Here is a 27,530-nt window from a genome sequence, read left to right as displayed (position 1 = left end):
CATGTTTTAGTTAATCCAGGAATTTGGCTCTTCAGACAAAATGCTGCCCCCATTTTAAAACAGAGAGTAGACAATTCAGGACAGGGGACATTAGGAGGATCTTTTGTCTGGAACTGCTTCCTAAGAACGGTATCTTATTTCATGCCAGGGCTCTGAGAGCCAAGGGGCATTTTTCCACAGACCTGTGGCACAGCTTTTCCTTTCTGCTCCATTGTGGGGGCGTGGACAGGAAGGAAAAGGGGAGGAGGAAGGAGTGGCTCCCGCTCCTGAGAATTCTGCCTAGTGTCCGAGCATAGAAATACGCTTATTTTGGAAAGCTGTTCATCCTTCATCCTGTTGCCAGTAGCCTGAAGGGCCCTGGTCAGACATATATTAAAGCTCCCTCTGCCCTTCTAGGTCAGTTAAAAATATTTTGTTGAACAAATGAATGAAGGAATTTTACATTCAGAGGCTGCAGTGCAGTCATAGGAGAAGCCATCCTTTCCATTCCATCACAGAGAAATAGTGGGAAGGGAGCTCCTACTGGATGGAGTCAAACTTCTAAACAACTGGGAAAGGGATTCTGGGCTTGTGAGGAATGGAGCCAAAGTTTAGGGTAATCCCCCATCCTTGGCTGTCTCACAATTTCCTCTCTTGCAAACTTTGCAAATGCTTACAGGGCAGGTTGATCGAATAAAACTAATTTATAAAAGTGCAGATTCTAATACAGCACTTCAGATGTTTCAGAGATGTTCTAACAACATAACCTGATATGTAAAGTAGGAGTAGAGCACAACAGTTCTCAGGGACGTAGAGGTAGCAGGGACAATGGCATTTCAGCAGGACCCTAGGCTCTTTCAAATCACACAGACTCTTCCCCAAAGCCTAGGAATCCTTCATTCATGTATTTAGTGCTATCTGTGTGTGAGGCATTATGAGACCAAGATGAGCAAAACTGACACTGTCCCAGCCCCTGTAGGGCTTGGTCTCATGGGGAAGATATACTATCAAGAGTCATTTAGAACATAACATGGTAAGTGTTAAGAGGGAGGCAAGGGGACCTTTGGAAGTGATAGATCAGCCTCCTGCCTAAGGCTTGGCAGTGTTAGGATTTTTTCCCAGCAGTGATGATATCTACGTTGTTACATAAAACATGAGAAGGAACTAGTCACAGACAAAGGGAAGAAAAGAGAAGGTGTTGAGGTGTTTGACAAGTATCCTCGGCAAAGGAGATGGCGTTTTTGTTGCAGGACGTTAAGTAGGACTCATTAGGTACCCTGGAATTGTCAGTTATTCTGCCAAACCGAGAGGTACCATGAAGAGGTGGCAAGTCAGTTCTGCTATCCCAAACCATAGCCCAGCACCCCATCCTCTACCTCCCCAGGAAATAAATAGAAGATGGTGTGGAGGTGGAAAGGGAAAAGGGATTGATGGAATCATGTGTCTGTCACCAGCCAAGGGATCGAGTGCTGTATGTTTTGTCCTCACCTCCCCCGAGTGAGGGGTCTCCGAGAGAACCACTCATAGAAATTGATGGGTTGGCAAGGAGAGACTGCATCTCAGTCCGTGGTTGGATACCTGCTGATGAGCTTGCTGATCTGTTCTCTGTCATCATTGGAATAAGGAGTGAGGGTTGACAGGGAAAGGGCTGTCACTCCTACAATGTGGTTTAGCAGGGACATGTGAGTTTCCTGTAAGTCAGAGGAACAGTGTGAAAATCAACACAGCTTGAGCCATCTTGCTGGTCCTCCTCCCAAGAAAACTATTAGCCAGGGGAGCTTAGTTATACAGCCAAAGGCAGGACTTGAGGCCTTGTGGGAAGCAGTTAGGCTGGAGCAGATGTCCCATCAGGGGACTGTGCGATGGAAAGAGCTCCCAGGAAACTAAACAATGTGCCCGTAAGAGTTAGCATTTGGGCACCTTCCAAATGGAAGGTATCCACAATCAGTCAGCTTTAGCCTGAGAGGCAAACAACCAACAGATGATTGCCATGACATGCCCAGTTAGGTAAAAGGATGTTTTTCCCTTCATCCCAGACCCTCCTCCAGGCCCCAACACAACAAGTAGCTTAAATTAGCAAAAAAGAGAGTTCTATTAAAGGACAGAATGCACCAGTTCCCCAAACTGAGTCCCACGCTGAAGACTGGCTGGTGCTGAGGGGAAGGAAGGAATGTAAACTTGATATGAGACTGAAGTTTTAAAGTGGGCTAACTACACTAGGCTGGACTTCTAATAACTAAACTAACAGAAAGCTACAGAACCTTTCAGAGCCGAAAAGGGAGAACTGACAGGGTATGGTGGATGGCATTGCTTAAAAGCAAGCCAGGATTGTGTTCGGCAGAGTTCAGAATGCTTATTACATTGTTTCCACAGGCAAAAAGGCCTTGAGGCAAGAAGCAGCCTCTTGAGTTAAAGTACAACCTTGGGTATATTATGCTAACTGAAACAAGCCAGTCACAAAAGGACAACTACTGTGTGATTCCACTTACATGAGGTACCTAGAGTAGTCAAGTTAATAGAGACAGAAAGTAGAATGGTGGTTGCCAGGGGCTGGAAGCAATGGAGGGATGGGGAGTTATTGTTCAAAGAGTTCAGAGTTTCAGTTTGGAAAGATGAAAAAGTTCTGGAGACAGACCGTGGTGACGGTTGCACAACAATGTGCATGTAATTAATGCCACTGAAGTGTACACTTAAAAATGTTTAAAATCGTAAATTTTATGTTATGTATATTTCATCACAATAAAAGAAAAACATTTTAAAGATTAAAAAAAAAAAAAAAGAACGTAGTATTTGAAAGTGATTGGAACACAGAGTGAGAGAAGGCTGGATGAGTAGGAAGAGGACAGGCAATGAAACCCTTGTTAAGGTGTTGGTACTTTATTTTAGGGGCACAGGGAAGTCATGACACATTTTAATGACCACATTTGCACTTTAGAATAAACCAACAAATGGTGGGGTGGGAACTGGAGATGGAGAAATCATTTAAGCAAGAGATGATCTTGATCTGTGAATGACAGTAGGGATGGAGAAAAGGGGTCAGATGGGAGGATATTCAGGTAGAGAATTATCAGGAATTGCTGGTAGAGGGGAAAACCCAACAAAACTTCTCTTTCCCCACTTCTCCTTCCAGCTGACCCCCAAAATGCTGTCCCATTTCCACTTCCTTTCTTTCACTTCATTCGACGATGCTGGACCAATGCTCAGCTCGATCATTTGGTTCTCTGGGGCACTGCGCTTAGGAGGCAGCTTGGCTGTCCTATGGGGACCTGGAGGGCTGTGGGCACCAACAGTTTGCAAACAGCCCTCCCAGCAGCGCGAAGAGGCGGGCTGAGTCTCAAGTGTCATCCAGGTTTCACAGACCACTAGGTCCTAACGGAAGATTAAATGACTTGCCCAATACCCCACAGCTGATTTGTTACAAAGTGCAAATATCAACTCCAGCTTTAGGGATCTTTTTTTTTTTTTTTTAGGGATCTTTTAATAACACTTCATTGCTGCTTCCCGATGTTAAACAAGAGAAAGAAAATGAAAAAAAGGACAGCATTACCCAAACTACAATGCCCTGAGTACAGCAACGGAAACAACCAGATTGACTGTCGGGTCTTCCTCTAGGTGTGCACGTGCTGCAAGTCCGAGGCCCGCCGCGGCGAAGGTAAAGAAGTGAGTACGTGCTACCGGAACGAGGCCAGCCCCGGAACCGGTGGGGCAGTGCGCATGTGCTGCACGTCCTAGACCAGCCCCGGAAGAGGTGGGGAAGGAACCTAAAAGGAGAGGGTTGGCGCTATCCGTCAGCCTAAACAGCCCACGTTCGGTTAGCAGAACCCATGCCATGGACGACCCCTTCCTTACACCTAGGACCGCTGCCTTACGGTCGGTCTGGCCGTAAGCACTGCGCCTTTGGATTCCCCGAGGGCAAAAGACAACACGGCGTCGGAAGCGCCCTCTTCTCTCGCGGCTTTTCCGGGGGGGCAGAAGAAATTGGCGAAGCCCATTGGCTAGTGGGGATCAGAAGAGGGTGAGTCACTCGGCCTGCGCGTGGGGCACTATGGGTGTTGTAGTTCTGGGCACCAGAGTCCAGTCTTCTAGAGAGAAATCTTGGAGTCCAGTGGGTGCAGGGAAGCTGCTTGCACAGGGGAATCGGGTGTGGAGTAGCTGCGTGGGTGTGGCTTTGTTCTGCTATTTCTTTTGGGTGAGACCTCGCTCTGTCTGCCTTCAGGGGCCTTCAGTTTGTCCCATACTTGAGGCTTCCCCCTTTATAAGCTCCCATCACATGCAGATCCCTTTTACAATTCCAAGCTGGCTCCGACTGGTCTTAAGTTCCTTGTCTCGGCTATCTTCGTCACACCCAGGCCCTGGAATCCTCCTCCATCCTTCTTTCTCCCGTGAGTACCTTTTCTTGTCTCTGTCCTAGACAGAGCCCATCTTAACACTGCCCTTAGCCCATGAGGCATGCCAACGGCCCCAAGAAAAGGCTGTCACAGCAAATGTTTGTAGGCACAAGAAGATCTGAGCTTTCCACTTAAGCAGCCTTGCAGCTCACTTCTTTTTTGTTTCTCTTCTGATATTGCAATTGCCTCTTTTCTGATTCCACCTCTGTGTAGTCTCTCTTCTTAAGTCTGTTGGGCAACCTTTGTCGTAGGTGGTCCCTCTTTGGTCCTGTCAGTTTGTCTCTGGCCTCACATTTTGGTTATAGAACAGAGGGTGCACACCTGAGCTGACTTATAGGACAGAGAGGGGGAAATGAAAGAAACTGGGTAGAAAAAAAAAGAATTCGCAGAACTACGTTTTATAGAAGTCAGAAAAATATATGGTGAAAGTGGGGGAAGAGAGCAATCCTTTTCTTCTTGTATCTCCACAAACAGTTTAGTGCTGGCTGTGAGCAGGGCTCTGGGGGCTCCGTGCTGGGGACACACTAGCCGGAAACCACCCTAGATACTGGGGGTCCAGTCCAGGAGGACACAGACATGCAGGTAAGCAACAGTGCAGGATGGCATCAGTCTCTGTCCTACCTTCCTGTGTGTTCCTCTGCTCATTCTCATCCTTCCCTCAGCTCATTCCAAAGTACTTTGCCTCTTCATATCTCCCTCTGTTCCATGTTCTTCTTTCCACTCCCAAGCTCCCTCTCTCCTTGTTCTGACCCAAGCCATTTCTTTTGTATCTTGCTGTTTTGTCACTTTGACACCAGAAGGTGTTGCAGGGAAAGCCATGCTCATAGGGGATTTAGTAACACGGACTGCTCCATGCTTGGCCTTCATCCTTGTGTGAGAAATGTCTATTAATCGTCATCTCATTCCAGGGCAATCTCTCAGCATTTATACACACTGCATGGACTAGAATCACTTGCAGATCTTTTATACCGAATGCTCCAGAATCATGGAATGTCATGCAACCCAAACTGACTTAATTCTGCTGCTTATTGAACGATGGAAGGAATCTGAGGTTTGAAAAGTTAATCTCATGGAGACAGTGGTCAGGGGGGACCCATTGATGTGTGATAAGAAGTAGAACCCTGCATGACTGGGGAAGAAAAGCCTTAGAATTTTTTTTTTTTTTAAGCATGCCTTAATGGATTGACTCGGCTAGAACAGAAATATTACCTTTCAAAAGGTATTTTTGAACTGTAAATTCAGAAATCTTTTTTTATTCCCCTAGTCTATTCTAAATTGTCTTATTGGAGGCAATGCAATAGGGGGTGGTGGTGGATAGATTTCCAAATAATAGATAATCTAATAACCAGCTTATTTAAAGAATGCTCGCCACAATTACTGAAGCCTGTGCACCCTAGAGCCCGTGTGCCACAACTACTGAGCCCATGCGCTGCAACTACTGAAGCCCGTGTGCTCTAGGGCCCACGTGCTGCAACTACTGAAGCCCGTGTGCTCTAGGGCCTGTGTGCCGCAACTACAGGGCTCTCATGCCGCAACTACTGAGCTCGTGTGCAGTAACTATGAGCCTGCACGCCTAGAGCCCATGCTCTGCAACAGGAGAAGCCACAGCAATGAGAAGCCTGTGCACTGCAAAGAAGAGTAGCCCTTGCTCGTTGCAACTAAAGAAAGCCCGCGCACAGCAACGAAGACCCAATGCAGCCACAAAAAAAAAAAAAAAAATGAAGAATGCTTTGCAATGCCTTTGGACAGTAGATTTACTTCTAGGATTGTTTATGACTAATACTACTTCATTTGCATTCCTTGAGAATGGGACGCACCATAAAGAAGTGAAATTTCATCTTCTATTATGCTTAAAATAATTCCCCTCCAAGTCCCTGCATGATCTGATCCCCAGTTACCTCTCTAATCTCACCTCCTACCCTCTTCCTTATGGTCACTCTACTCTAGCTGCCCTGGCTTTATTGCTGTTTCATAAGCATGCCATGCACACTCCCTCTGCCTGGAATACTCTTTTTCAGGTAACTTGTTCAGGGCTTTACTCAAATATTCATTTCATCAGAGAGGCCTTCTCTGATTACCTTATCTATAATAAAATAGAGCCTTTATTACTCTATCCCTGTGTTAAGTAGTATCACTTCTTGAAAATATTATATATTTGTTTACTTGCTTATTGTCTATTTCCCAAACTAGAAAATAAGCTCCATGAGAGTATGGTCCTAATCTGTTTCCTTAGTCCCTAGAACATGGTGTATAGAAAGCACTCAGTTGTAGGATGAAAGGATTTTTAAAAAAACATTTACAGAGCACTTATTATGTGTAAGCCACTGTGTGTATAGTGAATAGTGTGGGATCTACAGAGACGAATAAGATAATAGTCCTTAACTTTGAACAATCTGCAGTCTAGAAAAACTAGAGAAGAATCTTAGGATCTTTCCTTAAATTGTAGCTAAGCCAAAGGTCATAAGTCTGAAGAGCCAAGGTCAACTGTGGTGTATTTGGGATGTAGTATCATTTGTCCCATTTGGCATACTTCTGAACTGGCCTCTGTGCTGCTCTGTTATTTCTGGGACCACTTCCCACCATGTCCTTGTGTAGAAGGATGAGCCCGCCTAGTCAAAGAGCACACAAAAGTTGTTATTGCTTTACTTCTGTCTGGCCTCCTGGCTGCCAGTCTCACTCCCCTTCTAGGGCATCCAGTTCACCACCACCAGAGTGGCTGTCACCAACCCCAGGTCTTACCACGTCTCCCATTTTAAGCCCTTCAATTGGCAACTCCTTACTTGGCATTCCAGGCACCCCCTTCTCCCCTCCCCTAATCTGACTCCTGTTTACCTCAACAGCTTTATCTTCCTTTGTGGTCTTCCTGACTTGATGATTCAGAAATACGAAATTTGCAGTTCCCTGACTATATTACTATTTTGTTTTTCTCTGTGTTGTTCTCTTTGCCTCGAATGCCCTTTCCCTTAATCCTTGCCTTACTACAGTGGTCTTTCACAACTCAGCTAGAGGAACACATCTTCCAAGAAGCTTTAACAGTTCTCCTCTCCTGCCCAGGATGGATGAGTTTCCTTCCCTATGTCCCACTCCTTTTCTCAAAACAAAACACATGGCAGTACTCATTAATCTCGTTCTACCTACTAGATTGTAGGTCCTTTGAAGGTGGTCATGTGAAGGGCTGTCTGCATGGTGTTTAAGAGTACGGGCCTTGGAGTCAGTCAGACCCAGGTTTGAATTCCAGCTCTGCCCCTTGTTGGCCGTATGTCTTTGGGCCAGTCACATGACTTTTTGAGCCTGTTTCCTCTTCAGTACAATGATCTAATGGTACTTACCTTTGTATCCCCAGCTTCTGGTACCATGCTCAATGAATTCAACTTGGTTGTCTCTTTGTAGATTTCTTTTTTTCAATTTATCTTTTATCCAATAGCTATTTATTTATTTATTTAATTAATTTATTTATTTATTTAATTTATTTTTGGCTGTGTTGGGTCTTAGTTGCAGCACACAGGATCTTTTGTTGTGGCATGCAAGCTTCTTGCTACTTGTGGTGGTCAGTTTTCTTTCTCTAGTTGTGGCGTGCAGGCTCCAGAGCACCGGGCTCTGTTGTGGCGTGCAGGTTCCAGAGCACATGGGCTCTGTAGTTTGCAGCATGCAGGCTCTATGGTTGAGGTGCGCGAGTTCAGTAGTTGTGGCACGTGGAGTCTTAGTTCCCTGACCAGGGATCGAACCCGTGTCCCCTGCATTGTAAGGCGGATTCTTTACCACTGGAGCACCAGGGAAATCCCTGTAGATTTCTTTCTTTCTTTTCTTTTTTATAAATTATTTTATTTATTTTTATTTTTGGCTGTGTTGGGTCTTCATTGCTGTGTGTGGGCTTTCTCTAGTTGTGGTGAGCGGGGGCTACTCTTTGTTGCAGTGCGCGGGCTTCTCATTGTGGTGGCTTCTCTTGTTGCGGAGCATGGGCTCTAGGTACAGGGGCTTCAGTAGTTGTAGCACGCAGGCTCAGTAATTGTGGCTCGCGGGCTCTAGAGCGCAGGCTTAGTCGTTGTGATGCACGGGCTTAGTTGCTCTGCGGCATGTGGAATCTTCCCGGACCAGGGCTCAAACCCGTGTCCCCTGCATTGTCAGGCGTATTCTTAACCACTGCGCCACCAGGGAAGCCCCCCTGTAGATTTCTTTATGTTCTCTCTCCCTCTCTTGTTCATACAGGTTCAAGATGCTGACTCTTGGTTATAAGAGCAGTAGGCCTGACCTGAGTGAGTGATGGGTGATTGTGTATATCTGAGAGAGAGAGAGAGAGAGAGGGAGGGAGGGAGGGAGGGAGGGTGAGAGGGAGGGAGGGAGAGGGAGAGAGGGAGAGGGAGAGAGAGAATATTAATGTGTCAGTAGGTTATATTGCACTCAATCTTGCTCCATTTGAGAGTTAAAAGTGGATAGTATGTGTCTAATTAGGGTCAGGTGGTGGCAGTAGGAATGATGTGTAGGTTTTGTCAAGCAAAATAAGACTGGGAAAGAGTAAACTTTCAAACCATTTACTTGCTTTTATACACTTCCAGTTTAAAACCCACAAAAACAACCAAATTTGAATATGGTTAATTAAATTGACATCTTAAACTTTAAGGTAGTTTTTATTTTGATTCATGGTAGGGAAACTTTAACTTAGTCATTACTTTTATTTCAAAAAACCATGAGAGAAAGAGATTTCAGGTCTAAAAGTTGTCATTTGGTTGATGCTCTGGTAGATCCACTTTAGAGAATGGGTTAATATCCCATATTAAAGTCTCACTTCAGCCTAGCTTTTAAAAAACTTTTGGTTGTAGAACTTCCAGAATTTTCTTATAATGTCCTTCAAAGCATGACATATGCAATAAAGCAAGTATTGTGCTTCTCTTAAAAGAATGTGGTTAATAAGGGTTGACAATGAAGGGAGTTGGGTCTCACGGCCCCAACTATTCCTCCAAGATAATGCAAACACATTACATCACTGTTCTACTCCCTTATGATGCTGGAAAACTTACTGTACATATTCTTCTTCTTTTTTTTTAAATAAATTTTATTTATTTATTTATTTATTTTTGGCTGAGTTGGATCTTCGTTGCTGCATGTGGGCTTTCTCTAGTTGCAGTGAGCGGAGTCTACTCTCTGTTGCGGTGCATGGGCTTCTCACTGCAGTGGCTTCTCTTGTTGTGGAGCATGGGCTCTAGGCATGCGGACTTCAGTAGTTGTGGCGCTTGGGCTCAGTAGTTATGGCTCATGGGCTCCAGAGCATAGGCTCATTAGTTGTGTTGCACGGGCTTAGTTGCTCTGCAGCATGCGGGATCTTCCCGAACCAGGGATCGAACCTGCGTCCCCTGCATTGGCAGGCGGATTCTTAACCACGGGGCCACCAGGGAAGCCCCATATTCTTCTTAAAGATAAATCAGTGCAGTTTAAAATGGTGCCTAATTTCCTCAGAAGAAAACTGCTCACTTAAAACAATTAACCACTCTAAAAGGCCCACCTCAGTTTTTAAAAAACAAAGAAAAAAAGAGTTGGAACTTAACAGTTGAAAGTGGACCAAACATCATTTTGGTTTTCTTCCTTTGTTTTGAATTCTTCAGAAGAAAAATGTTGGAGTCTCCTAATAACTAATATAAGGCATGTTATTCTTTATTTTTTTCTCAGGTCTAGATGCAGAATATTTCCAGGGTATCCGAGCATACTGAAACATTACAAGAAAGGTCAATAAGTGCTGCACAGCATCCAAACTGGAAAAAGTTCAGCAACAGGAAGGCAGTGAAAGATAAAGAAGGTACCACCAAGAAAACTGTGTCAGTGATTTCCCCTAAGATGTTCTTGTCCCAAAGAAGCAGTCCCAGGGGAATGGATTTGTATACAAGTGAGTTTGGGAAAAGCTTCAGTTGGCATGCCATCCTTACAGAATATACTTGAGGAGAAATCCTGTGTGTGTGTGTGGATATATATATATATATATATATATATATATATATGTATATATATATATATATATATATATATATAGTGTGTCCAGTGTGGCAAAGCTTCCTTGAGAGCTTTCATTTCATACAGCACTAGAGTTCTCTTTAGTGAAAAAGCCTATAAATATACTGAGTTTGAGAAAAAGTTTGGCTACATTCCACCCTCATTGAGCACTGGAGAAACCTCTACGTGTAATAACAGGGACTGTTTTCATTTGAGTCTCAGATCTCATTGTGTGTCAGAGAACACCTATTTTTTTTTTTTAACATCTTTATTGGAGTATAGTTGCTTTACATTGTTGTGTTAGCTGCTATTGTATAACAAAGTGAATCAGCTATATGTATACATATATCCCCATATCCCCGTCCTCTTGCATCTCCCTCCCACCCTCCCTATCCCACCCCTCTAGGTGGTCACAAAGCACTGAGCTGACCTCCCTGTGCTATGCGGCTGCTTCCCACTAGCCATCCATTTTACATTTGGTAGTGTGTATATGTCAGTGCCACTCTCTCACTTCGTCCCAGCTTACCCTTCCCCCTCCCCGTGTCCTCAAGTCCATTCTCTACGTCTGTGTCTTTATTCCTGTCCTGCTCCTAGGTTCTTCAGAACCACTTTTCTTTTTTTTAGATTCCATATATATGTGTATTTATTTTTCTCTTTCTGACTTACTTCACTCTGTATGACAGACTCTAGGTCCATCCACCTCACTACAAATAACTCCATTTCATTTCTTTTTATGGCTGAGTAATATTCCATTGTATATATGTGCCACAACTTCTTTATCCATTCATCTGTCAGTGGACACTTAGGTTGCTTCCATGTCCTGGCTATTGTAAATAGTGCTGCAATGAACATTGTGATACGTGACTCTTTTTTTTTTAAATCAATTAATTTATTTTTATTTTTGGCTGCGTTGGGTCTTTGTTGCTGTGCGTGGGCTTTCTCTGGTTGTGGTGAACGGGGGTAACTCTTCATTCCGGGGCGCAGACTTCTCATTGCAGTGGCTTCTTTTGTTGCGGAGCACAGGCTCTAGGCGTGTGGGCTTCAGTAGTTGTGGCATGTGGGCTCAGTAGTTGTGGCTCACAGGCTCTAGAGCACAGGCTCAGTAGTTGTGGCATGCCGGCTTAGTTGCTCCGCAGCATGTGGGATCTTTCTGGGCCAGGGCTCGAACCCATGTCCCCTGCATTGGCAGGTGGATTCTTAACCACTGTGCCACTAGGGAAGCCCCATGATTCTTTTTTTTTTTTTTTTTTAAAACATCTTTATTGAAGTATAATTGCTTTACAATGGTGTGTTAGTTTCTGCTTTATAACAAAGTGAATCAGTTATACATATACATATGTTCCCACCCATGATTCTTTTTGAATTATGGTTTTCTCAGGGTATATGCCCAGTAGTGGGATTGCTGGGTCATATGGTAGTTCTATTTTTAGTTTTTTAAGGAACCTCCATACTGAGAACACCTATTTTCTGCCATCTTTCAGGGAGAAGGAAACCTGACAGAAACATCAAAGAAAGTTCTGAAGAGAGAAAATACTTTCTTAGGCCATTGAGAAGGATAATTGCAAATGCTTTGCAGATGTTAGATAGTTTACCAGGTGAAAAAAAGTGGGGGGGCCCATTTGAACCACAGATTCTAGGTGGCAGTTTGTTTGAGCTAAGAAATTGGTCAGCCATGGATCTCCCTCTGTCAATATCTCCTCCCCACATCCCCTTACCACTGTTATTCACTCAGCTTCCACTACTTGGCCCAAACATCACCCCTGTCACTTCCTCAGAGTTAAGCTCTCCCTTCTGTGTTCTCATATCTGCATGGACTTATATATAGATATTTGTGATTATAGTATCATGATCTCTGCTTGCTTTGACCTCTGGTTCTTTTACCTGTCTCTTGATCAGCTCCTTTGTTCTCTTGTCTTGGATTCAGGAGCTGGAATTTAGATTCTTTATCATGAAATTGTTCCCCTCTATGTATTTCATCTTCTCTTGAAAAATGAAAGAATTGGATTAAAGCTGAAGTCACCCCTAGCTATTTTTTAACTGGGGTTAAGCCTTGCTGCCTGCCTCTTACTGGGAATTCCCTGGAGTTACACACTATCTTCCCAGGTGAGTCATAAACCTATTTGGGGAAAAATTTGTTGGGAAAGGACACTATATAGTAGAATGGAAAGCAAGAAAGGAAGAACAATTTTACTTAAAAAGGGAGATGGTACTTCTTGAATTAGTTTTATTTTAAATAGGTCTTACAAAGTCTAACCTAACTTTTCCTTCTGCAAATGGATTTATTTTATCCGCTCTTCTTTTAGACCCCAGGATTCTTTCTAGGTCCCCTGAACATTTTCCTTGCGTGGCCTGTGTTTTTCAAACATAAGAGAACTCTGCTAAGATGCAAGGATATGATAAGGATTTTCATGAGCAAGGCTTGGCAGAGGGAGGTGTGTGTGTGTATGTATGCGTGTTTTGGAGAGAGATGCAGAAGATCAGGAGAGTGACTACTGTAAATTGAGGCCCCCTTCTTTTTCCTGATGAAATGGAATATTAGGGGGAATTTTAATCCATTACTGGATTCCATAGAGAACCCCCCTGAGGGAAAGTGAGGGAGAGGTCAAAGGGACCCCGAGGAGGTCCCCCTCACCTAGTAGATGTACTTCCTATAACTAGGAAGCATTCTGGAATGTGCAAAGCTACCTCTTAGGAGAGTGGTCCTGTCTGGTCTCCTGCCCACTTTAGGTACTTTGACCACAACTTTACAGATTCTGAAACAAATAACATGCCCAAAGTCTCACTTCCGTAAGAGATAGAGCAGATTGAATAACCAAGGTCTGTGTGACTAAAAAACTGTTACTGTTTCCCTTACCCTCTGTTGGCTAATGCAGTTTGAGGGTGGCTGGTGATGGGGCTGGCGTAGAGTCATTGGCATTTCTGATACCTTCCCTGATTTTCTCATTAATAGGGAAGGGCTTTTGGGATGCAGCTGTGAACATGGACATGGGGGAGGCACCTACTCAGTGAGGACACCATATGCTGCTGTCTCCTGTCTTCCACTTAACGCTTTGATCGCTCAGACACACCCAGTGGTGATAGACTCACTGCAGCACCTTGCCAGAATGGAGAGACACCAAAACAAGGGAGGTTTGGGACAGAGTAAGAAACCATCTTGGTCCTTAGGTGTCTTTGGGGACTCTGCTATTTTTTCTCAAATACCCCATTTTTCGGGGGTCTTGTCATGTGTGTCAGGGGTGGGTTGACTGGTGCTTAAAGGGGAAGGCACATGGTGTTCTGAGGTCTGTGACTTCATCTGCTTCTTGATGCAGCCAGACTTACTCAGGAAATTCTCTCTCACCTTCTCTGTTTATTGAATCTGTATTTCCATCATCAGAAATCCTGGGCTGTCTCCTTCTCGTCCCACTAGGAGTCTTTGCAGATGGATCTCCTAAAGATGCTTAAAGAGAATCAGACAACAGCTTGGCTTGTTTCATTTGGTTCTTGGGTGAGCAAAACTCAGGAAGTCCACTCTTTCTCTCTGTTCATTAATACAGGAAACAGACTCTGCTTCATGTGTCTTATCAGTCTTGGCTGTTTGATTATAAATTGAAGTATTTTTCCCCCCCTCCCTTTGAATATAAAAGCAATATATGTATATTGTATACATTTCAGAAAAATCATAAAACTGTAAAAAAAAAAAAGGAAATCACTTGTTTATGTGTTTACTCAGGGAAAACACTGTTAACGTTTTAGAGATTTCGCTTCCAATAGTTTTATCTGCTCGTGCATAAAAACTTTAAAAGAATATGCACACCTATTTTTAATAATATTTTTTGATTGTAAACTAAAAAGTTTAAACAAAGCTCTGGAAGAGGAACCGAAGTGTAATAATTTAACTAGCAAATGAGCATATCTTTTTTTAGTGCTTTGTTTTTTTTTTTCTTTTATGGATTCTTAGAGAATAATACCAAGTGAAACTGATAAAACAGAGTTGCCAGAATTGTGAGACGGCACTATAGGTAGAGTAAGAGAATCTGAGTAAACTGGGCACAATTGCCTTGAAGCGGTATTATTGCCCATGTTTAGGTTTTCTGGGCCTGTCATTGCATGGTTTATGGGAGAGCCAACCTAGCCTAAAAATCAGGCACAGGATAGACAACAGCAGTCAAGGAAGGAAGAAATGCATTATTGCATCAGGCCTGAGGATGAGTGAGGCTGTACAAAGTATGATTAATTCCAGATTTACAAATTAGAATGGGTCCAGAACAGCACTGTCTAGTAAAAATGTAATGGAAGCCACACACGTAATTGAACATTTTCTAATAGTCATGTTAAAAATGTGAAAAGAACCAGACTCTAGGGGAGAATTGCCTTTTCAGTGTCTAGAGGCTGTCTGCATGCCTTGGCTCATGACTACTCTCCCTCCAGCTCCAAAGGCAGCAATGACAGGCTGAATCCTTCTTGTGCTGCCATCTGTCTGACTTTTTCCTGCCTTCCTCTTACTTTTTTTTATTTTTTAAATTTTTTTAAATTTTTAGCTGTGTTGGGTCTTCGTTTCGTGCAAGGGCTTTCTCTAGTTGCGGCAAGCGGGGGCCACTCTTCATCATGGTGCGGGGGCCATTCTTCATCGTGGTGCGCGGGCCTCTCACTATTGCGGCCCCTCCCGGTGCGGGGCACAGGCTCCAGATGCGCAGGCTCAGTAGTTGTGGCTCACGGGCCCAGTGTTCCGTGGCACGTGGGATCTTCCCAGACCAGGGCTCGAACCCGTGTCCCCTGCATTAGCAGGCAGATTCTCAACCACTGCGCCACCAGGGAAGCCCCTTCCTCTTACTTTTAAGTGTCCTTGTGATTACATTGGGCCCATCTGGATAATCCAGGATAATCTCCTTATTTTAAGGTCAGGTGATTAGCAACCTTAATTTTATCTGCAGCCTTAATTCCTCTTTGCCATGTAACCTAACATAATCACAAATTCTTGGGATTTAGGACAAGAAGCCTTCTTAGATAGTTAGATGTATACCTCAGGAAGAATTTTAATGAACCCAGATTCTTGCATCTTCCCATATGATAAAATTTATATTTTAAGGCAGGACAAGAAAATTTAAACATAAAATTCTCTCTCTGTATCTGTTTGGGGCTCCTCCCTTCCTCCCTAATGTGTAGTGTGCATCTGCATTACACATTAACCAGACCTCTTCCAAGATGGGAATGCCTGCTCAACTGTAAAGATCATTTTTTTCACTTTCTTCTGATGCTAGCAATGTAAGTTCTTTTTTATTTTTTTCATCTTTATTGGAGTATAATTGCTTTACAATGGTGTGTTAGTTTCTGCTTCATAACAAAGTGAATCAGCTATATATATACATACATCCCCATATCTCCTTCCTCTTGTGTCTCCCTCCCACCCTCCCTATCCCACCCCTCTAGGTGGTCACAGAGCACTGAGCTGATCTCCCTGGGCCATGCGGCTGCTTCACGCTAGCTATCTATTTTAAATTTGATAGTGTATATATGTCCATGCCACTCTCTCACTTTGTCCCAGCTTACCCTTCCCCTTCCCCGTGTCCTCAAGTCCATTCTCTACGTCTGCGTCTTTATTCCTGTCCTGTCCCTACGTTCTTGAGAACCATTTTTTTTTTTAAGATTCCACATATATATGTTAGCATACGGTATTTAATTTTCTCTTTTCTGACTTAGTTCACTCTGTATGACGGGCTCTAGGTCCATCCACCTCACTACAAATAACTCAATTTTGTTTCTTTTTATGGCTGAGTAATATTCCATTGTATATATGTGCCACATCTTCTTTATCCATTCATCTGTTGATGGACACTCAGGTTGCTTCCATGTCCTGGCTATTGTAAATAGAGCTGCAATGAACATTTTGGTACATGACTCTTTTTGGATTATGGTTTTCTCAGGGTATATGCCCAGTAGTGGGATTTCTGGATCGTATGGTAGTTCTATTTTTACTTTTGAAAGAACTTCCATACTGTTCTCCATAGTGGCTGTATCAATTTACATTCCCACCAACAGTGCAAGAGGGTTGCCTTTTCTCCACACCCTCTCCAACATTTGTTGTTTGTAGAATTTCTTATGAAGCCCATTCTAACTGGTGTGAGGTGATACCTCATTGTAGTTTTGATTTGCATTTCTCTAATAATTAGTGATGTTGAGCAGCTTTTCATGTGCTTCTTTTTTAATTATTAATTTTCTGGTGGCATCTTTAGGAGTCTCTGTGTATAGTATCATGTCAGCTGCAAACAGTGACTGTTTTACTTCTTCTTTTCCAATTTGTATTCCTTTCATTTCTTTTTCTTCTCTGATTGCCGAGGCTAGGACTTCCAAAACTATGTTGAATAAAGCGGTGAGAGTGAACATCCTTGTCTTGTTTCTGATCTTAGAGGAAATGCTTTCAGTTTTTCACCTTTGAGAATGATGTTTGCTGTGGGTTTGTCATATATGGCTTTTATTATGTTGAGGTAGGTTCCCTCTGTGCCCACTTTCTGGAGAGTTTTTATCATAAATGGGTGTTGAATTTTGTCAAAAACTTTTTTTTTAATAGATTTTATTTATTTATTTATTTATTGGCTGCGTTGAGTCTTCCGTTGCTGTGCGCAGGCTTTCTCTAGTTGTGGCAAGCGGGGGCTACTCTTTGTTGCGGTGTGAGGGCTTTCCATTGTGGTGGCTTCTCTTGTTGCGGAGCACAGGCTCTAGGTGCGCAGGCTTCAGTAGTTGTGACACACAGGCTTGAGTAGTTGTGGCTCACGGGCTCTAGAGCACAGGCTCAGTAGTTGTGGCACACGGGCTTAGTTGCTCCACAGCATGTGGGATCTTCCCAGACCAGAGCTTGAACCCGTGGTCCCCTGCATTGGCAGGCGGATTCTTAACCACCGCGCCACCAGGGAAGCCCCCAAAAGCTTTTTCTGCATCTATTGAGATGATCATATGGTTTTTATTCTTCAATTTGTTAATATGGTGTATCACATTGATTGATTTGCGTATATTGAAGAATCCTTGCATCCCTGGGAGAAATTGCGCTTGATCATGGTGTATGATCCTTTTAATGTGTTGTTGGATTCTGTTTGCTAGTATTTTGTTGAGGATTTTTGCATCCATATTCATCAGTGATATTGGTCTGTAATTTTCTTTTTTTGTAGTGTCTTTGTCTGGTTTTGGTAACAGGGTGACGGTTGCGTCATAGAATGAGCTTGAGAGTGTTCCTTCCTCTGCAACATTTTGGAAGAGTTTGAGAAGGATGGGTGTTAGGTTTTCTCTAAATCTTTGTTAGAATTCACCTGTGAAGCCATGTGGCCCTGGACTTTTGTTTGTTGGAAGATTTTTAATCACAGTTTCAATTTCATTAATTGTGATTGGTCTGTTCATATTTTCTATTTCTTCCTGGTTCAGTCTTGGAAGGTTAAACCTTTCTAAGAATTTGTCCATTTCTTCCAAGTTGTCCATTTTATTGATATAGAGTTGCTTGTAGTAGTCTCTTAGGATGCTTTGTATTTCTGCGGTGTCTGTTGTAACTTCTTTTTTGCTTCTAATTTTACTGATTTGAGTCCTCTCCCTCTTTTTCTTGATGAGTCTGGCTAATGGTTTATCAATTTTTTTTATCTTCTCAATGAATCAGATTTTAGTTTTATTGATCTTTGCTATTGTTTTCTTTGTTTCTATTTCATTTATTTCTGCTCTGATCTTTATGATTTCTTTCCTTCTGCTAACTTTGGGTTTTGTTTGTTCTTCTTTCTCTAGTTCCTTTCCATGTAAGGTTAGATTATTTATTTGAGATTTTTCTTGTTTCTTGAGGTAAGCTTGTATAGCTATAAACTTCCCTCTTAGAACAGCTTTTGCTGACTCCCATAGGTTTTGGTTTGTCGTGTTTTCATTGTCATTTGTCTCTAGGTATTTTTTGATTTCCTCTTTGATTTCTTCAGTGACCTCTTGGTTATTTAGTCACGCAGTGTTTAGCCTCCATGTGTTTGTGTTTTTTATGTTTTTTCCCCTGTAATTCATTTCTAATCTCATAGCAGTGTGTTCAGAAAAGATGCTAGATATGATTTCAGTTTTCTTAAATTTACTGAGGTTTCATTTGTGACCCAAGATGTGATCTATCCTGGAGAATGTTCCATGCACACTTGAGAAGAAAGTGTAATCTGCTGTTTTTGGATGGAATGTCCTATAAATAGCAATTAAATCTATTCCGTCTATTGTGTCATTTAAAACTTCTGTTTCCTTATTTATTTTCATTTTGGATGATCTGTCCATTGGTGTAAGTGAGGTGTTAAAGTGCCCCACTATTATTGTGTTACAGTCGATTTCCTCTTTTATAGCTGTTAGCAATTGCCTTATATATTGAGGTGCTCCTATGTTGGGTGCATATATATTTATAATTGTTATATCTTCTTCTTGGATTGATCCCTTGATCATTATGTAGTGTTCTTCCTTGTCTCCTGTAACATTCTTTATTTTAAAGTCTATTTTATCTGATATGTGTATTGCTACTCCAACTTTCTTTTGATTTCCATTTGCATGGAATATCTTTTTCCATCCCCTCACTTTCAGTCTGTATGTGTCCCTCGGTCTGAAGTGGGTCTCTTGTAGACAACATATATATGGGTCTTGTTTTTGTATCCACTCAGCAAGCCTGTGTCTTTTGGTTGGAGCATTTAATCCATTCATGTTTAAGGTAATTATCCATATATATGTTCCTATGACCATTTTCTTAATTGTTTTGGGTTTGTTTTTGTAGGTCCTTTTATTTTCTTGTGTTTCCCACTTAGAGAACTTCCTTTAGCATTTGTTGTAGAGCTGGTTTGGTGGTGCTGAATTCTCTTAGCTTTTGCTTGTCTGTAAAGATTTTGATTTCTCTGTCGAATCTGAATGAGATCCTTGCTGGGTAGAGTAATCTTGGTTGTAGGTTCTTCCCTTTCATCACTTTAAGTATATCATGGCACTCCCTTCTGACTTGTAGAGTTTCTGCTGAGAAATCAGCTGTTAACCTTATGGGAGTTCCCTTGTATGTTATTTGTCATTTTTCCCTTGCTGCTTTCAATAATTTTTCTTTGTCTTTAATTTTTGCCACTTTGATTACTATGTGTCTCAGCATGTTTCGCCTTGGGTTTATCCTATATGGGACTCGCTGCACTTCCTGGACTTGGGTGGCTATCCTTTCCCATGTTAGGGAAGTTTTTGACTATAATCTCTTCAAATAGTTTCTCGGGTTCTTTCTCTCTCTCTTCTCCTTCTGGGACCCCTATAATGTGAATGTTGTTGTGTTTAATATTGTCCCGGAGGTATCTTAGGCTGTCTTCATTTATTTTCATTCTTTTTTCTTTATTCTGTTCTGCAGCAGTGAATTCCACCATTCCGTCTTCCAGGTCACTTATCCATCTTCTGCCTCGGTTATTGTGCTATTGATTCCTTCTAGTGTAGTTTTCATTTCAGTTATTGTATTGTTCATCTCTGTTTGTTTGTTCTTTAGTTCTTCCAGGTCTTTGTTAAACATTTCTTGCATCTTCTCGATCTTTGCCTCCACTGTTTTTCCGAAGTCCTGCATCATCTTCACTATCATTATTCTGAATTCTTTTTCTGGAAGGTTGCCTATCTCCACTTCATTTAGTTGTTTTTCTGGGGTTTTATCTTGTTCCTTCATCTGGTACATAGCCCTCTGCCTTTTCATCTTGTCTATCTTTCTATGAATGTTGTTTTTGTTCCACAGGCTGCATAATTGTAGTTCTTCTTGCTTCTGCTCTCTCCCTGGACTTTATTGACTATTTCTTTTCCCATATTAGGGACGTTTTCAACTATAATCTCTTCACATGTTTTCTCGGACCCCCTTTTTTTTCTCTTCTTCTTCTGGGACCCGTATAATTCGACTGTTGGTGTGTTTAATGTTGTCCCAGAGGTCTCTGAGACTGTCCTCAATTCTTTTCATTGTTTTTTTTTTTCTGCTCTGTGGTAGTTATTTCCACTATTTTATCTTCCAGGTCACTTTTCTGTTCTTCTGCCTCAGTTATTCTGCTACTGATTCCTTCTAGAGAATTTTAAATTTCATTTATTGTGTTGTTCATCATTGTTTGTTTGCTCTTTAGTTCTTCTAGGTTAAACGTTTCTTGTATTTTCTCCATTCTATTTCCAAGATTTTGGATCATCTTTACTATCATTACTCTGAATTCTTTCTCAGGTAGACTGCCTATTTCCTCTTCATTTGTTTGGTCTGGTGGGTTTTTACCTTGCTCCTTCATCTGCTGTATATTTCTCTGTCTTCTCATTTTGCTTAACTTGCTGTTTTTGGAGTCTCCTTTTTTCAGGCTGCTGGCTCATAGTTCCAGTTGTTTTTGTTGTCTGCCCCCAGTAGGTAAGGTTGGTTCAGTGGGTTGTGTAGGCTTCCTCGTGGAGGAGACTGGTGCCTGTGTTCTGGTGGATGAGGCTGGATCTTTTCTTTCTGGTGGGCAGGACCATGTCCGGTGGTATGCTTTGGGGTATCTGTGAGTTTATTATGATTTTAGGCAGCCTCTCTGCTAATGGGTGCTGTTGTATTCCTGTCTTGCTAGTTGTTTGTCATGGGGTTTCCAGCACTGTACCTTGCTGGTCATTGAGTGGAGCTGAGTCTTAGCATTGTGATGGAGATCTGTGGGAGAGCTTTCACCATTTGATGTTACGTGGAGCTGGGAGGTCTTTGGTGGACCAATGTCCTGAGCTCAGTTCTCCCACCTCAGAGGCTCAGGCCTGATACCTCGCCGGAGCATCAAGACCCTGTCAGCCACATGGCTCAGAAGAAAAGGGAGAAAAAAAGAAAAGAAAAGAAAAGAAAAGAAATAAAGAAAGGGAGAGAAAGAAAGAAAGGAAGTAAGAAAGGAAGAGAAAGAAAGAAAGAAGAAAGAAAGTGAAAGAAAGAAAGAAAGAAAAAAGAAAAAGGAAGGAAGGAAGGAAAAGAAAGTTATTAAAATAAGAAATAAGAAAAATTATTAAAAATAAAAAAATTAAAGAGTAATAAGAAAAGAAGAAAAAAGAAAGAAAGAAAAAATAGAGCAAACAACCAAAGAACAAATCCACCAGTGATAACAAGTGCTAAAAACTATACTAAAAAGTAAAAAAATAAAATAAAAAAATACGGACAGACAGCACCCTATGACAAATGGTAAAATCAAAGCTATACAGACAAAATCACACAAAGAAGCATATACATACACACTCACAAAAAGAGAAAAAGGAAAAAATCAATATGTATAAAAAAAGGAAGAGAGCAACCAAATCAATAAACAAATCTACCAATGATAATAAGCTCTAAATACTAAACCAAGATAAACATAAAACCAGAAACAAATTAGGTGCAGACAGCAAACCTCATGTCTACAGTTGCTGCCAAAGTCCAACACCTCAATTTTGGGATGGTTCGTTGTCTATTCAGGTATTCCAGAGATGCAGGGTACAGCAAGTTGATTGTGGAGGTTTAATCCGCTGCTCCTGAGGCTGCTGGGAGAAATTTCCCTTTCTCTTCTTTGTTTGCACAGCTCCTGGGTTTCAGCTTTGGATTTGGCCCTGCCTCTGCATGTATTTTGCCTGACGGTGTCTGATCTTCAGTCAGACAGGACAGGGTTAAAGTAGCAGCTGAGTAGGGGGCTCTGGCTCACTCAGGCCAGGGGGACGGAGGGGTACGGAATGCGGGGCGAGCCTGCGGCAGCAGAGGCTGGCATGATGTTGCAACAGCCTGAGGTGTGCCATGTGTTCTCCCGGGGAAGTTGTCCCTGGATCACAGGACCCTGGCAGTGGCACAGGACCCTGCACAGGCTTCTGGGATGGGAAGTGCGGATAGTGACCTGTGCTTGCACACAGGCTTCTTGGTGGCTGCAGCAGCAGCCTTAGCATTTCATGCCTGTCTCTGATGTCTGTGCTGATAACCGCGGATTGTCCCTATCTCTGGAGCTCGTTTAGGCAGTACTCTGAATCCCCTCTCCTTGCGCACCCGGAAACAATGGTGTCTTGCCTCCTAGGCAGTTCCAGACTTTCTCCCGGACTCCCTCCTGGCTAGCTGTGGCTCACTAGCCCCCTTCAGGCTGTGTTCTCGCAGCCAACCCCAGTCCTCTCCCTGTGGTCTGACCTCCGAAGCCTGAGCCTCAGCTCCCAGCCCCGACCCGTCCTGGCGGGTGAGCAGACAAGCCTCTCAGTCTGGTGAGTGCTGGCCGGCACCAATCCTCTGTGCGGGAATCTTTCCGCTTTGCCCTCTGCACCCCTGTTGCTGCGTTCTCCTCCATGGCTCCGAAGCTTCCCCCCCGTCACCCCCCGTCTCTGCCAGTGAAGGGGCTTCCTAGCGTGTGGAAACTTTTCCTCCTTCACATCTCCCTCCCAGAGGTGCAGGTCTCATCCCTATTCTTTTGTCTCTCTTTTTCTTTTTTACTTTTGCCCTACCCAGGTACTTGGGGAATTTCTTGGCTTTAGGGAAGTCTGAGGTCTTCTGCCATCATTCAATAGGTGTTCTATAGGAGCAGTTGCATGTGTAGATGTATTTCTGATGTATTTGTGGGGAGGAAGGTGATCTCCATGTCTTGCTCCTCCTCCATCTTGAAGGTGTCTCTGCAATGAAGTTCTTAAAAGAATAACATTCTTTCCCAACTCTGTAGGGGGTTGTGGTAACTTGCTGCCTGCTTTGTATGCACTTACCTGGTCTATATATCTTTGGTGAACTTTATGTAAAATATCCATATGTCATTTTGATGTACAACCCTTTGTCTCAAAAAGTGTATATGACTGACTGTGCCTTCGACTTCTAACAGGCAGAACAGTTCTCAGAGCTTCTGAGAATGTCTCCCAGGTTACAATCCTCAGTTTGGCTTGAATAAAATTCCTTCTTTTCTTCTTAACTTGATTGTTAATTGAATTTTCATCAACACGTACATGGAAAAACATTAAAATTGTTAACTTTAGATAGCTGATCTTTGTCGCTAGCAGTGATCTGTTACCAAGATGTATGATTGACTGCATATATTCTCTAGTCAAAACTCATATATACTTATATAAACTGTCTCCTTTCCTACCTTTATGGAGCAGTTTCATTAGAGCTACTGAGAGGCTGTCTCCCCAGCTGTATTCCTCAGTAAGACCCTGAATAAAACTGAAACTCACAATTCTCATGTTGTATATTTTTCCTTGAGTCAGCGTGAAGTAATCTGCATAATAAGACCACTGGCCTTCCCTTCCCCCCAAAAGAGGATGACCTGGCCTGAAACAGTCTTTTCTTTTCCCAACAATTTCCTTGTCCCCCTTTTTCTTCTGCCTGTAGAAACCTTCCACTTTGTACAAGTCCTTGGAGTACCTTTCTATTTACTAAATAGGCTGCTTCATGATTCATGAACCATTGAATAAAGCCAATTAGATCTTCATATTTACTTGGCTGTATTTTTTATTTTATATTTATTTATTTATTTATTTATTGGCTGTGTCGGGTCTTAGTTGTGGCACACGGGATCACGTGGGATCTTTCATTGTGGCACACAGGCTCTTCATTGTGGTGCACAGGCTTCTCTCTAGTTGTGGCATGTGGGCTTTGTTGCCCTGCGGCATGTGGGATCTTAGTTCCCCAACCAGGGATCAAACCCGTGTCCCCTGCATTGCAAGACAGATTCTTAACCACTAGACCACCAGGGAAGTCCCTGTATTTTGTTTTTTAACAGGGGATTAGCATTTCAGGCAGAGGGAAACACAGTGCAAAGGCCCAAAGTGAGAATTTGATTGGTGGTTTTAAGTAACAGCAAAGAGGCCCAGCTGCGGCTATTGCCAAGTGAGTGAGGAGAAAAGGGGTAGGAAATTGATCCAGAGAGGTGTGGCAGGGAACCAGATCCTTCAGGCCCTTGTAGGGCATGGTACAGGTGCTGGATTTTACTCTGTGTGAAATCAGAGCCATTGGACAGTTCTGAGCAGATGAGTACTGTGATCTGACATACTTTATAAGGCTCTTTCTGGCTAAGTTAAGAACCATAGGTTGCAAAGGTGAGGCAGAGAGACCAGTGAAGAGACTATTGCAGTAGTCCTAGTGAAAAAAAAAATGGTGATATGGACCAGAGTAGTTGTAGTGGAGGCGGTGAGAAGTGGTAGGATGTTGGATATATTTTAAAGGTGGAATTGATAGATTTCCCGATGGGCTGGAAAAAAGAAAGAAACAAAAGGATGACTGCAAGGTTTTTTGCCTGGACAACTTTAAGAACCAAAGTGACATTGATTAAGATGAGAAAACTGAACTGGTATAGGATTGGTCTGGGGAGGGGCAAGAACCAGGAACTTGGCCGTGGGCATGTTAAGTATTTTTGTCCAGCTGATGATAATGAACAAAATACATGCACCATCATGATCAATCCAAGCATCACAACTTTGTGAGGAGACATTAATTGTCCCCACTTTCCAGATGAGGAAATTGGGATTCAGGGAAGTGAAGAGTCTTGTCCAAGTTGACACAGCTGGTACAAGTTAGATTTGGTGTCGAGACAAGGATTTCCTGTGTGGTCTGCTATGTTCTCTTAAGCTGTCATGTTTGCCTCAGCTCCTCACAGTTTGCAGACAACAGACAGGCCGATAATGTCTCCTGTTGCTCATGACCTGAATCAGACAATAATTTTTCACCTTGTCACAGCTTCTTATAGACAGTGTTTCTTTTGAATCCACCACAGCTTTTTGGTTGGTAACTGGAAATTTTAAAACACAGGCTTAATGCTCTTTTTAATATGGAATATGTGTCTCCATTTTTACAATCTGCAGGTATAATGCAAATCTGAGTTTTTAATATTTATATGTAGCTTTGGAAAAAGCAAAAAAGGTTACTTTTTATACATATTTTAGCCATATATCCATTTTGCTGGGTTTGTGCTTTGGATAGGAGTGTTGACTTCCTTTGTTATGATCATTTTAACTTCTCATAAGCTTAACCAGACATTAGAAAGCTTAAAATATCAGTTAGTTACCAAACAGTTATGCTTCACTTTTCCTATAGTGGATGAATCACTAGGTTCTTTTATACATTTTTTTTTCTCTAAATATGAGTGTTTGCTTCTGAATCATTAGCGACTTGGTGGAGAAACTATAAGGCAGCATAACCTAAAGAGAAAATGAAACTTTGCAATTCAAGATGAATCTGAAAGTCACAATAGCAACATGAGACAATGTGAAACTAACATTTGATATTCGTTAAGTCAATTTTTAGTAAACTTTCTGGGAATGGACTTTTTGGTCAATGAGGTGCACTTGTTTTTAAATACCAAATAGTAAGTCTGTTCAACTAATTTTTTTTTTTGGCTGCGCCATGTGTCATGGAGATCTTAGTTCCCTGACCACAGATCGAACCCGTGCCCCCTGCAGTGGAAGCGCCGAGTCCTAACCACTGGACTTCCAGGGAATTCCCTCAGCTAAGTTTAAAAAAAAAATTATTTATTAATTTATTTATTTGGTTGTGCTGTATCTTTGTTGCAGCAGGCGGGCTCCTTAGTTGTGACCCGCCGGCTCGTTAGTTGTGGCATGCGAACTCTCAGTTTAGGCACGCATGTGAGATCTAGTTCCCTGACCAGGGATTGAACCCAGGCCCCCTGCACTGGGAGCGCAGAGTCTTAACCACTACGCCACCAGGGAAGTCCCTCAACTAATTTTTTTAATCAAAAATGCCAGACACTGTTTTGGGTGCTGGGATGTATAGCAGTGAAAAAACTTATATATATAAAAAAAAAAACCTCTACCTTCATGGAGCTTAATTTCTAATGAGGAGAGATGTGTTCAGTGAAAAATGTGGTCAGCCCAGAGTAGGCAAGGCCTATCTAGGATAGGTGAGGACTTGTCTGACTGCTTTTGGGATTCTGGGGTGGAGAGTTTAAAGAAATGGTGAGGAACAGGGAGGGAGTTAAAATGAGAGTTCTGGAGGTGAGATGGGATGTCAAGGTGGAAGGGAGCCAGCCTCTAGGGGTGGGGAGAAGAAGAACTTAGCCTAAGAGCCTTGTTTGGTGGGAAATAGAACTAAAGGTCTACTCACTGATCATTAAATATTTATTGAATTGAAAAATACTTATCTGATTCTCCATGTCTAGATAACTTATTTTATATGGGTTTTTGTTTTATTAAGGACTTAAACAGAATTGTCTATCAAAGGCTGCTGAAAGATTGAATCAGAAATATTGAAGGCTAGTTATGTCACAGTGAGGGAGCTATTTAGAGACTCCAAATATAGGGTGGGGGTAAATGCACACTTTTTTGAATGGAGAAGAATAGATTTTGGGTTCTCCTAGTGGTCAGAAGAACACAAGATTTTCAGACTATGATCTCCTCTGATGGAGCTAGCAAAGGATGAGTTGGGGAAGTCATGAGACAGAAGGCGTTGGTGTCATGTCAGCTGTTCATCGAAAGTAAAATAAGGGGTTCCAAACAGAAGGAAAATCTCACAAAAGTTTCAAGGTTACAAAGTGGAAAATAAGGCTTTAAGTGGAGAAGTATAAAGGTGGAATAATTAGGAAGAAAATAATGCAAACTATTGTTAATACCAGACATCCCCAAAATGACACTTGATATTCTACTAATAAAATTTGAAGAACAGAAAACTCTACATTAAAAAAAAAAACCCTCCCAAAGCTAATTATACACAGACAAGATTGATTATAGCTATAATCTATAAAATCATAAAATTTTAGAGTTGGGAGGGATGCAGAGGTTCACTGCTTACCCTATTCAAAATGACCAGTCACATAACAGGGAAAGGAATAGATCTCGGATTCATTACTGCTGATTTTCTGAAGATGCTTGATTTATGCTGCTGTAGCTGAAACACTGCCAGACACCATTAGGAATACCACATCTTGAAAGCCAAGCAATAAACATAGTTCTATTCTTGGGCAAACCCTGCTTAAACAGATCAGGGGATGGCAGAGCCATGGAGAGAGGGGAAGCAGGATCTGCATATAAGATTATAAATTTTCAGTCTCTGAAGAGGAATACTAAGAAAAATTGGGACTCAAGTGATTAAAATATAAAACTAAGAAGAATATGGGCCAAGCCTGGAATATTTTTAAAGGAACTTGAGGAAGGAAAAGGATACAGAAGGAGGAAGTGCTACTTTAAATAGAGGAGAGTCAGTATAGGAACAGAGAGCCACAAGAGACTTTCTAGAATCCTCAGGGTTTTTTCTCAGGATGGGGGGATAGGCTGATGTACATAGGTACATAGGCTGAT

General features: G+C 42.2%; 1 protein-coding gene across 1 annotated transcript in view; it reads left to right on the top strand.

Annotated features, from left to right (window-relative positions):
- The first annotated feature begins 1,683 nt into the window (after nt 1-1,683).
- Nucleotides 1,684-27,530, top strand: part of CD1D (CD1d molecule) — a 47,054-nt gene continuing 21,207 nt past the window's right edge. Inside the window, exons 1-3 of the mRNA XM_082423908.1 lie at nt 1,684-3,994; nt 4,842-4,949; nt 10,029-10,155. Coding sequence (XP_082280034.1) covers nt 10,035-10,155 — 121 coding nt within the window. The 5' untranslated portion in view covers nt 1,684-3,994; nt 4,842-4,949; nt 10,029-10,034. The remainder of the gene's footprint in view (nt 3,995-4,841; nt 4,950-10,028; nt 10,156-27,530) is intronic.

Source organism: Balaenoptera physalus (genome assembly GCF_965194825.1).
Source record: "Balaenoptera physalus genome assembly, chromosome: 1".
NCBI lineage: Eukaryota > Metazoa > Chordata > Mammalia > Artiodactyla > Balaenopteridae > Balaenoptera > Balaenoptera physalus.
This window is presented reverse-complemented; position numbering and strand designations above follow the sequence as displayed.